We start from the raw sequence: 16,138 nt of genomic DNA, 5'->3' as shown, positions 1-16,138 counted from the left end.
AAGGCAGCTATCCCTATCAGAGCTCGGGTGCCGGAAATATAAACTTCGGCGAAGCCGAAGTTTATCCGCTCAGGGCGTGGCCGTCGTCTTATGAGGCTCTGGAATTCGCATAAAATATATTTGCAAGTTGCGCGTTTTCTGTTCAGGAAATTACCGCCCATTCCAGCGTACATGACACTGTCTCGAAAACTGTTTCGAGACTTGTCGGTGTGTGTGGGTTCCATGGTACTTCTTTTTTTCTTATTTTAGGTCCTTTTCTCTTCTGTTGCAATGATTAATTATTGTGAGCCTTGCCACAGAGCGTACTTTGTTTCGTGTTAAAAATGGAGTTCTCAAGTGCGTGTGCCGTTTCCTTACTGGTTTGTTATCGTACTCTTAGCCACATTGAAGGGTGCAGCTATTCCCTCCGTCTCTATTTCAACAGAAATGAGCATGCCATGCTTGCAATAGGGCAGTGCTCAGCGTACTTTATTTTTTGACACCTGCAGTATAACCATATATGCGCTGACGTCTCCGGCTCCGGCACCGAGGGACCCTTGGAGGCACCGTTCGGCTGTGGACGCTATGGACGCTCTTCAACATAGGCTCTGTTCCGAAGTGAGGTAAAATCGACAAACCGCGGAGAATTCATGTCCCGCGTCCCAGGCTGCGTCTTGATGAGCCAAAGAACTTGAATATAAAACCGGAATGTCGTACATTGAAAATTAAAATCAATCCTAGCGCAGGGGTCCTGATTTCCGCTCCGTAAACTATCCCCGCTGTTTCTGACCCTAGCACTGGCAGACCGAGGCCAGGGTTCTGTTTCCCGCACTGGCAACCCATCAATTTGAGGGCTAGCGTTCGTGCTGAAAATTACGATGCTCGCACGTACGCTCCAAACTTATAAAAGGTGCTTAGGGCAACGCTGAAGAGCTTCCCTGCCTAAGATGCCCGTGTGTAAGAGGTTTCTGCCACGTCAGTTAAGAAAGCTCAGTTGGTCTAAACTATTCCGTAGCGTTCCTCTGCGGTTTTCTTCAAAGCCCGCGTGCACAAAATTCTGTGCGCAAAAGGCAGCCGCTTGGCAGGCGACGCTGGCCGAAGACGCGCAGTGGGCGCGGGTGGCCGCGAAGACGGCGTCCAGCTGCGGCCGCTCGCGCGCCCGCTCTGCGCGCTCCAAGAAGCGCGGCTCGAGCACGCTGTCCGGGGGCGGGGGCTGCCGCCACGTGGTGCGGCGGCTTGTTCCGGCGGGTCCCGGCCCGCGGCGCTGGCTCGGCGTCGGAGTTTGGTGGACCGCGGTGCGACGCCGGCGGCCCGCAGTCCGGCCGCTGACAGCCGCGCCGTCGGACATGGCGCAGAACGGGACCGGTGAGCCGCCGCAGCCGCCGGCGCACTCGGCGCCCGCCTTCACGAACTCGGATGTGCTCCGCAAGCTGAACCTCGGAGGACCTCGGATTCCCCCCGCGGTGCTTCGGCCGGCGGCCCTCTTCGACGGACAAGGTAGCGGTCGCCGACGGTCTCTCCTTGCACGCCTGTCCCTCCTGTTGCTGCTCTTGTTCGCGCTCCTCTCACTGGGGAGGGGGGAAAATTCTGGCGTAAAAATGAGCAGCCAGCCTTCCCGAAGGTAGGCTAGTTGCTCTTTGCGCCCAGAAAACATGACTTCCGCTCGTTCTAGGGGGAGACGTTTGGTGAAATGCAAGCGGCCGGTGTTGGAAATGCAAGCGGGCTATTTTATCGCTTGCACTGCTAACAGGTGCTTTTCTTCTGGAATGGGACAACCGTTTGATATGGGAACATCTTGACTACACAACTACACGCATGTCACGCGGACACTCTCACTGAGTTTATTTGTCTGGTGCGCAGCCGTACGGCATCCAGCGATTCAATCTTTTCGACAGCGCGAGAGCCAAAAATGAAGCTTTAAAAAATGTTTTCAGAAGTGACTCGATTGATTGTGGGATTTCGTTTGCCACCGACTAACATTTGAAATATTTGTATAGAACACGCCCGTACTGACTTGGCGGAATTACAATACTGAATGACGTATTATACTACTTTGGTGCCGTGGAAGCGGCCGGTGTTGTGTTGCAATTACTGAACTTGCAGATTTATACTGGCGGAATAGTAATTATTATACGGCGGCCTAAAGGTTGTGAAATATGCAATGTTAGCAATGTGAAAAAGAACTGCATGCACTGATGACAATGTTTAAAGTAACAGTCTCGCTTTGCGTCGAATGAATTATTTTGTTTATTGTCTATGGCTACCCAGCTGTGCGCGACCGTGTTACGAAAAACGATCTAAAAGATAGTCATTGCGACCATTTCCATTTGTTATCTATTTATCGTCAAAAACTTGTGGAAAACTGTCTCGACAATTGTCGATGTGTGTGATCCACGGCACTTTATTTCTTATTTTATGACTTTTCTTTTCTGTTGAAATGATAAACTTGAATATTCGTGAGTCTGAAATTTATTTGCCATGAGCGCGAAGTTTTTAAAGGGACCCTGCGACACTTCCGATAAACGCTTTCACTCTTTCCTTCGCGTCTGGGAGCACTGCGAAAGCTAACCAGCGCGGAGCGGCACTGCGTGATTTGTTCGTTGCAGTAGATGCGCCTTCTGTTTCTGCTTTGCTCGTTTGGCTTTCTTTTTAAAGTGACTATCGAATGCATTAATTGCTGCAAATGAAGGAAAGCGAGTCAATGACCGCTACACCGCTGTAACAACGTAATTCCATCGGTCGAAGAAAGACAAGACTGGGAAAGAGAGAAAAACCTTTCGAGCAAATTTTTGTTATTTGATGGACATAGAGCAGTAATTTTTGGCCGAAGTACTTTGCGACCCCCTAATCTAAGTACTGGATGTGTCTGTTGACTACGTCCTGAAATGATTTAAGGTTTCAAAAAAAGTTGAAAAAAAGTTTTTGCAGGCTCCCTTTAATGCTGGCCAGTTGTCTCGGGGGTGCGGTGGAAGAGGGCTATTTATTACTGAACAGCTGCCCAATTCATACAAAGGTGAATCATTACCCGCATTCATTGGGTGACTAGCGTATTAATTAATGGTTTGTTTAGCCAACAGAATAATCGGCGCAATGCGAATACGGTCAAACCTGGACGTAACGAACCCTTATGTAACGTATTCCTGGATTTAACGAAGTTTTTCAATTCTCCATTTCCACCTTCATTGAAGCCCATGTATTTGTGACCTGAGTCATGGTTTCATGCCCTTTGTCTGAAAAATCGGATGGCGAAATGCCTTAATTTAACGAATTTCGCCCGCACCGCAATCTGTCGTGCGTTTCCACGTGTGAGTGCGATGTCGGTTAGGTGCTAGGCCAGCCTGTCGGCGTGTAGTCGCCTGTCTCCACTGATAACTGTAGTATGGGTTCGTGGATGACTACTGCTGCCCGATTAAGAAAAGGTTTGTCTTTTCAAGACAAGCTCCCAATTTTAAATGCGGTCTCCGCCGGCGAGAAAAAAGAACGTCACCGTGCGGTACGGTACCCCAGCTAGCATCCCTTCGACAATTTTGACTGCAGAAAAGACCACGAAGTTCCCGAAAAGGCGACCTTTCAGCATAAGTTTGTTTCTTGAAATGCGTTCAGGCATCGACAAGTATCAAAAAGCAAAAGTGATACTTCGTTACGGTTGTAAATTCGGGGGCCGTGTAGCAGCAGCAAGCCCAAATTACGCCATTTTTCTGTGTGAAATATATCCTCGAACAAGGGTGAGTTCAGCATCACTGATGCCTAGCATATTGGTTTCGTTTATGCTTCATTCCCGCGAGTTTTTACTCGAAACCTGCTTGTAACGAAAACCTTGATGTAACGAAAAAATGCGATTTTTCTCTCAACTTCATTATATCCAGGTTTAACTTCATGGGTTGCTCTTTCATCACCGTAGGCATCAATTAAATTTCGGTAACTGACAGCCAGCTCACTGCGTTGCAGTTGGATAGCTAAAAATGATGTAATATATTCCTTCATTGTCAAGACTGCCTTGGAACAACACCAAAATAAGCTATCCGGGCGTCATCGGTGTTACCCAACCAACTAGCCCGACAGCAGCCTTTCCTGGTCCTCAATATACCACAATGACGTACTCCACAACCGCCATATAATGAACCGCACAGCGGTAAAATACGGACATGGCGTAAAAACCTGGATGTAATACACATTTAACTGCTGCACGCGTGCATTCCTTCTCTGCTGTCCGTACTGAGAGCGGTTATGGCGAAGAAATGCGCATGGCAGTAAAAAATGTACAATTTTCCCGTTTCCACGTCATCAAATATTGCGGTGTTTATGGTACACAAATTTAAATTTCGCGCCCAAAGACGCGGGTTCGATCCCGGCCGTAGTGGCAGCTTTTCTGGTGCAGTCGAAAAGCGGAAACGCCCGTGTGTCGAGGTTTAGGCGCACTTTAAAGACCCCAGATGGCCAAAAAAGTTAATCCGGAGCCCTCCACTACGGCCTCATAGCCCAGGGGTTGCGTCGGCGCGTTAAAACCCACCGTCAAACAAACATACATTTCGCAGCCCATTTGGCAGGTAATCGTTGCCTGGCAGCCAGAGAGTTCTGTTGAACTCATAAATGAGGCGTTAAAATGGAAATGATACGCGGCCTTTGTATACTGGAAAAAATATTGTTGTGTTATTACTTTTGGAATTAATTTATCTTCAGGGAATGCTGCTATCGCAAGAACAAAACAAATAACATACTCATAACTCGCCTAAATGGGGTGAATTAAATAATTAGAAAAAAACTTTACCCGAGCACAGCTCGAAAAGCAGCATGAATACTACCGAATACAGTTATACTGTTTCAAAAGTTTTTAATTGTACATCTGGTCTTGTTTGCATCACGATTATTCTCCCATCAATCTGAACGGGGTCAATTTTGAACCTTGTATACGAACATTTTCAAAACTCTTGGGAACAGGTTCCTCTGTGTAATACACCCATAAGGCAAAATCTCACAACTAGAAACTGGGGCTGACCGTACGCTTTCGTGGCCGTCGAGCGGGAAAGTAATCGATTCTGACCGAAATTCAGTCGCTCAAAGAAGTATCCGATGCACAAAAGACCATGAATGAAAGTGTGTGGCCCGTACCACCTTTCTTAAAGCCTCAAACATCCACAAGAACAGGATTTTCTTGAAATAATTAAAAAAAACTTTAAATTGTCAAAAGCGTCATAATTGTACCACCCCGTAAAAAAAGTTCGTCCCGTCACTACCCTAAAGCCAGCCTAGCGCTTCGCTTGTGCCAGAGTGTCTGCATCTATTATTCATCCCAATATTCTCTGGTGCCGATATTTTATTAGACGTTTAACCTCACTGAAGGTCTGTGTTTTTCATTATGGTTCATAAACGAGTGGGCAGACGTGTGCGCGTTCGCCTGCCCCGTGTCGCCCGCGACAAGATTGAAAGTCCGCCCTTCAAAGCTTGAGGCCATTTGTCCGTTTAAACGAACTCGAAGCCATTCACCGGGATTCTTCCGAAGAGGGAAGCCTTTGGCGGAGGTAATAATAAGCGAGCGACTTCCGCGTCCCCACGGAGCTGGCAAAGTTGTTCTGCGAACGTTGAGCAATCTCCACCAGGTTAATCCGCAATGTAGACGAAATTAATGCGGATTTTGTCGCCCCCAGACGCCCTGTTCGAACGCTCCTGTAATTTTACCCGAAAAAAAAAAAAAGACGAGTCTCGGGTTTTTGTGTTTTCTCGGCATCCTTTTTAAGCCTATTCCGACGGGCACCCCCGAATTTCCGCGTTAATTTTCGCGCATTACATCAGAGACTGTTACTTAATTTTAATCGACGTCCCCTTTAAAAAAGAGCAGTCAACATCGAAGGGGCCTCGTATATCCTGTGTTTGCCTGGAGGGGCGGACTTTGCATAAGAAAAAAGAATGACGTAAAAGAGGGAGGAAGGGAGGGAGGGGAATTAGATAGACAGTATAATTGCTTTCTAGCAATCCCTTGAACTGCTTTTGCTAAAAGTTTGAGCTCCGTTTTTGGTGGAAGGCCTCATTTAAAAAAAGGGGACTAAATCGCGCTCGGTCAAGTGCGCTTGCATAATACGGTAAAAGCTCGTTAATTCGAACTCGGCTAATTCGAAGGGATGCCCTGGTCCCGGCACAGCCCTGCATAATTCAATGAGGGGAAAACTCCCGATAATTCGAATGCTTCGCTATCCAGAGCGGGTAATTCGAACTGGGATCCCCTGGATCCCATCGCTCCTCGCAGAAGAAGTCGGCCCAGAGTGATTTCAGTGTATTTTCGAGCATAAGTTCGATCACGATAAACGTGTTTTCGAGCATAAACAGCGTCATTCTTTTGACATTACGGCTCGCTGCTCACGTGAATGCAAGCCGGTGCCTGTTTTCGGTGTATAATTGACTGACCAGTTAATTTTGTTCGCTGTTCGAGCTCCGTGAACATTATTTACGAAATCACCTACAAACATGTGCTAGCGCCCAATTCGTGATAACGAGTCCCGAGGCGGCTTCTTTGCGTTGTGTCTGCGCAGTGTGGAGCGATGGCCATTTATTTTAGCCCTTGCCCGCTAATTCGAGCTCCGCTTAATTCGAACAATTTCATGGTCCCCTTCGAGATCGAATTAACGAGCTTTTACTGTATACGCTGTTCTCCCTCTGATAAGTTGGTTGTTTTATCGCGAGATTCCCGAGGAAAATATAAAAAATCCCCAGTGCGTGGCATTTACGTATAAAAACATGGTCTGGTCGGTGGTTTATGAGCTTTGCTTCATGCATGACCGCGCATGCGCACTCACAATGTGCTCGAAGAGTAAGTCAGTATCACGAGGGGGTCTTTTTTCCCACCTTGGTTCCCAACGGCGCCATTGTTTACTTCAGTCTTTAAATAGGCGGTACGCGATGGTTTGTTTATTCCTTGGTTATCATGTGGCTATAAGTTCGCATTCTGAACCTTGGCCTCCGTAATTTGTTGTCTTGCACAGTGGCACTGGCTCACCTGACAAACACGGTACTACGAAAGCCGCACATAGAAAACATGTAAACATACGACGTACAGCAAATATGAGATATATTTCGCATGCTCTTGTGTGCTCATTTTATTCGGGCGCTAAACAAGCAATGCGGAAATTGCTTCACCATCACAGGGGGTGCGGGAAGTAACACAAATTTTATTGATTGTAGGGTTTAAGGCGCCGACGCAACGCAGGCGATGAGGCGCGCCGTAGTGGAGGGCTCCGGATTAATTTTGATCACCTGGGGATCTTTAACGTGCGCCGAAATCTCGTGCACACGGGCGTTTTTGCTTTTCGCCTCCATCAGAAAAGCGGTCACTGCGGCGGGGAATGGAACCCGCAACCTCGTGCTCAGCAGCGCAACGCCTTAGCCACTGAGCCACCGCGGCGGGTAAGTAACACTAATTAGAGCGAAGCATCCGTGATATATTCTGTTAGGCAGGCTTAATAGTCACTAGGTTGTCTATATGTTTCGTTCATTGGCCTATAATTTTCGTGTGAACCGAATTTAAAGCTAGGCATACCGCAAGAATCTTCTGCTTTCTTGGCCGATGTATAGTTCATATGACAGTGAATACAGACTGACACACAGCTGATTAAGATTTTACATATGAGGACGACTGCGTCTGCTAGAACGTTGGGCAGCTGGACGCATGATAAAATAAAAAAAATCGCACAGCTTGTACTAGTGGTGCAAGGCTGAAAAACAGCAGAGCTGGGGTTTGACCAAGGCTCTCCCCACACTGACAGCGCATCCCACGAGAAAGGAAGCAGCCGGACACGAACAGTGCAAAGCGGCTTGCAATGTAAAGCAAAGAACATTACAGTATGTACGGTGTTTTATGCTGCAGCGATCGTCGTCATCCCTTTTCTGCCTACGCCAAACGTATCTGTGTCGACCTAAACAGCTCTGCTGCTAAAAAAATCCTTCATGTAGAATTAACCCGCGATTATTGGCTTTACACGTGCACGATTGCTTGCCTTGGTAGAGTATCTCGTTCTTACCCCGAAGGCATTCTCAAAAAACAACCATGAGCCTTTACACTATGTGACGGTGAATGACCAGCGAAGCTTTATAGCCCATGATATAAAAATGCCACAGATTTGGGTAAAATGTGCGAGCATATTATATTTCTCTTGGGCGTTGATGGCTGTCATCTCCAAGAAAGATTCATACATACACGCAGGCACTTTCATTTTGACTTCACTGATCTAGAAACTGCCTTGTTGATAGGTAATATACTCAAAGTGCCTATTCCGGTAGGGAGACTTATAAGCTTGAGGTCCAAATCATGTATTTAGATGACGTGCGACTTTGGTGGCGACCGCGTGCATTCATACACATCGGAACGATCGTTTTGCAGCGCCTCGCGCTTCAAAAACGCGTGGAGCCTCATTATTTTTTGTTCTCTGGCATGAAAAATACCTAGAACCCGGGAAATAAAAGCTTCGCTTAAAATTTCCTTCAGCACGAGTTGCGTATATGAATTGTGTGAAATAGAGGAAGGAACTTTCGCATTACACTGACGTTCGCTTCGCCGCAATAACACTCTTTGTGCTGTGGTGCACGCTTTACAGGCAAGCCCGTGATGGATGGCTCTGCGTAAGAGCCTGATGGTCTCATCGCCAGCGAGCCAGGTGCCGGAAAGTGTGCGAAGTATCCAAGGCATGTTTCGCATTAAAATTAAGTGACGGGATGTGGAGGGGCGGGATTGTGCTACCCAATTTCCCGTCATAACGTGCGCCATTAGGAGCAAATACGGCGGTGAACGACATACGAGACCTCCGAAGTGCGGAAGATGAAACACCGATGTCGCGAGCTGCGTGTTCAAGTAACGGCAGTTCCGTGTGTACGAGATTTCGGCGCACGCTAAAGATCCCAGGGTGCTCAAAATTATTCCGGAGCCCTCCAAAACGGCATGCCTCATCGCCTTCGTTGCGTCGACGCGTTAAACCCTACAATCAATCAATCAAGTAACGGCAGTTGATTGACACCGTCTTTGAGTAGACCGTGACGTCAAATTAACGCGTTAACAACACGTGAGGCAGCGAAACGTTGTGATTGCGCCGGCGGGTGTTCATGCCAGCGTCTGGGCAACCGATTCAGCACCTGCGTTTCTCTGCATTATCCACTGTATGTACAATGGCCTGATTTCCTGGGATGTTCGCTTATAGGGGCCACCACACTCCCTGGCAGAAGACACACCCATCCTGACATAAAGATGCTACGCAAGAGAAGGCAGTACCTAATCATGAACCTTCGTATATTTGTTCACGTCCATTTGCACTGCACTGCGACGCCGCCTAACTACACCACGCTCGCTTACTTTTATGATGGCCCTTCACAAAAATACAGTACAAATACGGAAAATACATTAATAAATAAAACTGTGTAGTTATGCCTTTCACTTTAATGGGAAAAGGCTAAAGTGGACGGGCTTGCATTGTGCTTATGTTGACAACCACGGAGCGGCTAAACTTCTTACACCATGCTGACAAAGATCGATGATAAATATCGAATTTAGAGCTGACATAACCTGCGGCGCAGTCATGTCCGGTAGACAATTTGGGATTTCACGATCACTGCCCAAACCGGTTCAACAAGCGGAGTCAGGCGTCTAGCGAAGTTCAAGCAAACGTGAGGTGTTTTGTCTAGGTTAGGTTTCACCAAGCACGAACTTTTAAGTGCAGAGCACTTTAGGGGCTCGCCTTCTCGTCGTAGCTCGCTCGGTGGACCCAAGTAGAGCCACACGGCGTTCCGCCGTAGTGGCTGTCGTCGCGGCGTAACACAAAGGCTTCGAAAGCCAAGCGGTTTATATAGTCATGACTCATAAGCGCTCAAAACTCGTCAACCGCTGGCGCTTGTCCTACATCTCCTGTTGTTTAGCGCAAAGAAAACTATAGGCACTTTTGAGGCGAAAAAACTCCCACCTCCCCTCGCGGGAACCCCTGTGTAGATGCGACGCATAGGCAGAGCGGCGAAGGGACCGCGTTTTATAGCGCGCATAACGTTGAGGGGGCTGCGTAAGCCGGTCCCAGTCGATGACGACGATGGCGTACTTGTAAAGCGGCGTGGACTCTAGGTGTTTGAGCCAAGCGTGGATGTTGCTTCGCCGGAGAACGGCACACCGGTTATATGCGCAGCGCGCCCGAAGGAGAGGAAAGCGCGGAAGAGAGAGTACTGCACATGCGCCGGCCCCAGCGCGTCTGCCGCGGCTATGACGCAACGTGCCGCGGCTATGACGCAACACAATCTAACACAATCCACTTTAATCCAATCCAATCCAAATCCAAGCCAAGCCAAGCCAATTCAATTCAATCCAATCCAATCCAATGCCCCTCGCGAGAGAGTGTTCGCTATCGGAGAGGAGATGGGTTGAGCGGCGAAGAGCGCAGCTGGAGCGGCGAGGAGAATGGGGGAGGGGTGGACAACGCCAACGACAACGACGACGACGCCGGAGGGACAAGGCGAGTGAATCAGATGCTCTGCATCTAATATACGTAATTAACCGGCAGCGCCCGCATTCCTTTAGTTAGGAACGCTCGTTGGGTTGGTTTTCACGTTGGGTTGGTTTTCAACGCCGGCACGTGCGTGAGTAAAAGCAAGCACAAAAAAATTAGAAGCTGTTCCACTCAATGTGAAAGCTGTCGGAAATGCAGAGCAGTGATTCGCCATAGTGGCCTGTACCGCCGTTATCCGCTTACTGCTACCACCCCATGCAATTCAAATTTCCCGCCTTCGCAGTGCTCGCGCGCCCCCTGCCTGAAACTGCGCCAGCGGGAGTTCTGTTCTCTTTGTTCTTTTCTCCCCGCACGTGCCGGCGTTGCACTGCCATCGTAATTGGGCCCATCTCCCCGCGAGGGGGACTCGAGTAAATGCGTTTAGTGTTTGGGGAGTTGGTGGTAGTGAATGCGTTGTATCAGCAGCTTCTTGAGGTAGTTTGAATGAGTCAAGGACATAAGGCGCGTTCGTAGCCTCCCATTCTGTGTCGGCTTTGTGGCGCAGTGGGTAGAGCACCATGTACATTGCGTTCCGTCCGCAGGGTCGAGGGATCGAAACCAGGCGCCGGATAGTATTTTTTATATATAGTGTAGGGGGAGGGGTGCGGACTACGACGGTGCGGACTACGACGGACGTCAACGCGGGTGACATCGTGAGTTACTGAAATGCTCTGCATTTAAAAGAACAGAACTCCCGGTGGCGCAGTTTCAGGCAGGGGGCGTGCGAGCACTGCGAAGGCGGGAAATTGTAATTGCATTGGGTGTTAGCAGTGAGCGGATAACGGCGCTAGAGCCCATTATGGAGAATCACTGCTCTGCACTTCCGACAGCTTTCACATTGAGTGGAGCGGCTTTAATTTTTTTCAAACTTCTTTCCTCTAGCAGCAGTTATTTTAGCACGGGCTGTTCAAATGTGCAATTATACACTGCTTTACCGGTAAGTTTTTGTTGTCGTTGTAAATGCCCGCATGATGTGACAATAAGACACTTATTACGGTGTGACAGCGGCTTACACGCGAGTGCAGTCAATTTTATAGTTCATTCGAGAAACAAGAAATTGAAGTTTTGAATTATTTCGAATTAGTACAGAGCAGCTTCGCTCTTGCTCTAATGCACCATCCCTCAATTGGAACACCTTTTCTTGCCAACACTTAGAATTTCTCATTAAATTGTGATGGCAGTCGACCTTTTTCACGAAATCGCAAGCGCTCTGGGATAAAATACGGCGCCTGTATGGCAACTTCATGGTAACAACCAAACGCGATGGCTGAGCAGAGTTGCATGGGCGCATGAATCAAGCGGATGAATTAATTAATCACGATAAACATGCAAATGCCAGAACGAGTCCCCTAGACAGCCGGTGTCTCGAATATGCATTTTCTTCCAGGTCTGTCTGGCAGTCGACATTGCACCTTTCAATGGGATGCATCCTTCATGACTTCAATATTCCATGGTGTTTCTAACCGTTTTCGCGAAGCAGCCAAGGAAGGACAACTGAAGCGGGCAATTTAACGTTGAAAAAGAGAAAAGTTGAGGGAATAGAAGTGTGTGGGGAAGAGGTACTGGATAGAGGGAGTCGGGCAATATTATCTTCAATCCGAAGACGGTAATGGGAAGGGGTGAAAGTGGAGAGTTGGTGAAATGAATCATGCTCGTCGACACGCACCGCTGACACGTACACGAGCTTGATTCCCGCTTGATTGCCCAATCCAAAAAAGCTGCTCACCCAGGCCGAGATCGAAGTTCGCAACTGTAAGCGTGCCGAGGCTTCCAGGCACCGTTTTGCTGCCATGGTGAGGCTGCCGCCGGCACAAAATAAACAACACGCAACACCGTAGAACGAACAGCCGGCCAGGCGCCGCAAGAGAGGGACGCGTTCGGAAGCAGCATCGGGGGGTCGCAGAACCGCATCGGGTGGCCCGCTCCCAACCAATTTTAGATGCAGAGCATCTCATTCACTCGCCTTGTCCGTCCGGCGTCGTCGCCGTCGGCGCTGTCCGCCCCTCCCCCATTCTCCTCGCCGCCCCAGCTGCGTTCTCCGCCGCTCACCCCCTCTCCTCTCCGATAGCGAACACTCTTTCGCGAGGGGCATTGGATTGGATTCGATTGGATTGGCTTGGCTTGGCTTGGCTTGGATTTGGATTGGATTAGATTAAAGTGGATTGTGTTAGATTGTGTTGCGTCATAGCCGCGGCAGACGCGCTGGGGCCGGCGCATGTGCAGTACTCTCTCTTCCGCGGATTCCTCTCCTTCGGGCGCGCTGCGCATATAACCGGTGTGCCGTTCTCCGGCGAAGCAACATCCACGCTTGGCTCAAACCCCTAGAGTCCACGCCGCTTTACAAGTACGCCAACGTCGTCATCGACTGGGACCGGCTTACGCAGTCCCCTCAACGTTATGCGCGCTATAAAACGCGGTCCCTTCGCCGCTCCGCCTATGCGTCGCATCTACACAGGGTTCGCGCGAGGGGAGGTGGGAGTTTTTTCTAAAATACTCTACTACATATTCAAAATGGTCCTTCTTTACACCGTGCAATTTTTGTACCCTCCATTTTTTTCTTACGCCTGTTATTGTTATCTTTTGCAGGCGTTGCGAGAACCATAATAACACAGCGTAATAATAATAAGCTGCGGACCTTATTCACAGTGCGTTGTAATACTGGTGCGGTGTTGCAGGCGTCTGTAGCTAAGTACTCAAAATATTAAAAAAAACGCGGTTTAAGGTGCGGCTTCCCTTGAAGGTTCTTTCAAGGGGGCTGGGCAATGAAGCTGTTATGAAAGCTTGCAGAGGAGGGTTATGGTATTGTATCTTGTTTTTTTCCCTTGGAGTGATACAGCAAAAGGTCAAAGTGCATTCCTAAAAATGGCTGAAATGTAAGAACCTCCAGTATCATCACAATGCATACCTTTATAAAAATAAAAAAAAGGGGCACTTAGGATACAACGCCTCGCGTAGCTTGAAACCGGCATTAAAATTATATCACTCGAATTGTCGTGGCTGAAATGCATCAATAATTATATAACCGTCTTCTGTTATATTTCGGATAATTCGGGATTTAACTCAGCTAAAATAATTTAGTGCTTAATGACTCAATTTACACGCGAGTTTTTCCAGTACATTGTTTAAGGAGTCAAAAGGAACACCGGAAGCAGCGGCGGCGGCGAATATGTATAAGCACGAAAAAAAAAATACTTCCGACAAATTCTAGCGCCGCTTTTGCCTTGGCAAAGGCCGTTTCGCCTAGCTTGCGCTCAACTGTCGTTCTTTTTAAAGCCGCAGTCTCGCGGCACTTGGGTACATTACGCAGTTTCGTTTATCCACTGCAATTATTTCTTGTGCAATTAGTTATCCTAAAATGACGAACATCCCACATTGAAGAGTAGCTTTAGATCTTTAGAACAATTCTGGACAGAATAAATAGCAAAAAATGTTTATACTAAATACACTTATATACTTAATAACTACTTAATATATAGAAATCGGGATCGCGAATTTCCAATGATTACTTTTGTTCCTGAAAACCTGGCATTTTTATTTGGATGCCAAGTTCATTGTGGCGATTACTGGCTGGCTGGGCAACGAATCACGCCTGCACGCGCGACGCGTGGCTGGAATGTACTCGGAAGACGCAGAGGTTGTGGCAACAGACATGTTTACGGTGGCAGGTCGCCAGTACAGACACTGGACATAGCACAAGATGCGAGACACGGGATCATGTTTTAAAGGCGGCTTAGGCTCGGCGGAACATGACGCATCCGTCGCCAGTTCTTGCCAAGGACGAGTGTCCTGCCGGTCCCAGATGAGGTCGTCCGTTACGGACGGCGACCTTGTGCGCAGTACCGCGACCGGTCAAAACTGATCCAAAACAGGTCAAAACAGGATCACGTTCACGGGATCCGTTTGCGTACGGCTCAGGCCCCGCTGTGGTTCGATCTGGGATACCTTGACAATCGAACTCAGGTCTAGCGAACGCTGGAGCACGGGTGACACGGTGAGGCTCGACATCGGGTACCACGGGCCACGGTGGCTGGGACTCGAGTGTGCCGTTCGTGCTCACGCGTGGGTTGTCCCAATGGCGCTCGAATTACGTGAGGAAACCTGCACGTATACATTGGCAGTATTAAATGAAAGCACAACTTCGATTTGGTTGTCATTTCGGCTGCGAAGACGCGTATACACGGACTTAAAGCCATATTTTGCCTTGTTTTTTTTTTTTTTTCAACTAGTAGCATGGGAAGCGGTTAAAATTTATAGGCATGATGCTTCAAAGAGTACCACGTTGGCGTAAAGGAAGTTTATGCTGTACATATCTTCAGGCTACGGCGGACTAACTGAATACAAAAACATGACAAAGCGCAACCTGCCACTCTTTTGAATAGACAATCAATGGTAGGCTTTATGCACGTTATCTCTCAGGGGTGTGCAATAAAAAGAAAAACGTGATATTCAAATAGGTAGGGTTAAGCAAACGTAACTAAAGCAATACGAAAGCAGCAAACATCGCGGCAGTCAGGATATTGACAGAAAGATTTAATGCGTTGTATCTGCTCGCTGTACAAAGTTCACGGTGGGCCAACATGTCTAAGGAAGAGCCTGCGTACTGGCAAAAGCTACCATGATTTCTATAGTTTGTTGATTACTGGATCCATCGCTAACCTTGTGTATCTTCCACCTTACCGTCTTCTTGCCTGCATCGCTCGCAATATTTGAACACTCGCATCACTGCCCTGCTACAAAGCTACAAAACTCTTTGACTTCGGCTATCAGTTTATTTAAAAATACTTGCTGTTCGGCTAGTATGTTCGTAGTATTCGAAATGTTGGCGCTGGACAAATAGTAAACTAGAAAGACGGACGGGACTCATGCTAGTGTAACTGATTTTTTAACTAAGCTTATAATTTCCGGTCAAGCACAGGAAACGGCTCGTCCCTTGTAGCGTCAATCTGACCTTAAAGCCCACCCAAGGTCAAGCTAGCCCTTGGTTGGTCCCCGCAGTGAAAGCGTCTAATCGGTCGGTCGTTGCAAGGGGAAGGGTGCGCAGTGGGGATTGGGGAAGAGTAAGGGATATAAGGAGGCGCCCAGCACCTCGTGCGGTTGTGCCGTGAAAGCATCTAATTACTCGTGAGTTTCAAGGGGAGGGAGAGGGTGAAAGAGTAAGGGACATGAAAAAGTTAATCAAGAAGGCTCCATCCAAGTTCACTGCGCTTTCGCGTCTACAGCGCCGCCTGCACTGAGCAGCGTCTCTGTTTTGTCTTGCGTTGCAATTCTGTGGGCGCTATCGCTCGACAAACTTAGTTTAAGGGCGTTGATGTGAGGCAAAATTTTGCCTAAATTATACGTTACCTCTATGTCACGTCGTTTGCTTAAAAGCTTCGCTGGTCATCAACCTTCACCGGGTGTAATGGGTTATGATTCTTTTTTTCCGAGCCAGATGTTTGCATATATAACAAGATTCGCGCATGCGCCGCATACTTAATAACACTTAAAGTTCACGTGAAAAACTGTCCTACGTCATCATCAACAATAAATTAGGGGAAGCTTGCACTCACGCGCAACACTTGAATGGCGAAGCTGCAGGTGAGCATTGACGGATACATACTTAAAGGAGCCATGAAGACAAAATACAAGTTGGGTTTATTAGAAAGACTGCTTAG

General features: G+C 48.1%; 1 protein-coding gene across 1 annotated transcript in view; it reads left to right on the top strand.

Annotated features, from left to right (window-relative positions):
• The first annotated feature begins 1,130 nt into the window (after positions 1-1,130).
• LOC144173358 (BDNF/NT-3 growth factors receptor-like) overlaps positions 1,131-16,138 on the top strand; it is a 523,417-nt gene continuing 508,409 nt past the window's right edge. The window contains exon 1 of the mRNA XM_077701827.1: positions 1,131-1,476. Within this exon, the coding sequence (XP_077557953.1) occupies positions 1,326-1,476 (151 nt within the window). The 5' untranslated portion in view covers positions 1,131-1,325. The remainder of the gene's footprint in view (positions 1,477-16,138) is intronic.

Source organism: Haemaphysalis longicornis, unplaced genomic scaffold, assembly GCF_048455015.1.
Source record: "Haemaphysalis longicornis isolate Haplotype H1 unplaced genomic scaffold, Haemaphysalis longicornis Haplotype H1 scaffold_1, whole genome shotgun sequence".
Lineage (NCBI taxonomy): Eukaryota > Metazoa > Arthropoda > Arachnida > Ixodida > Ixodidae > Haemaphysalis > Haemaphysalis longicornis.
The sequence above is the reverse complement of the archived record's forward strand: the minus strand, read 5'-3'. Positions and strand labels throughout refer to the sequence as shown.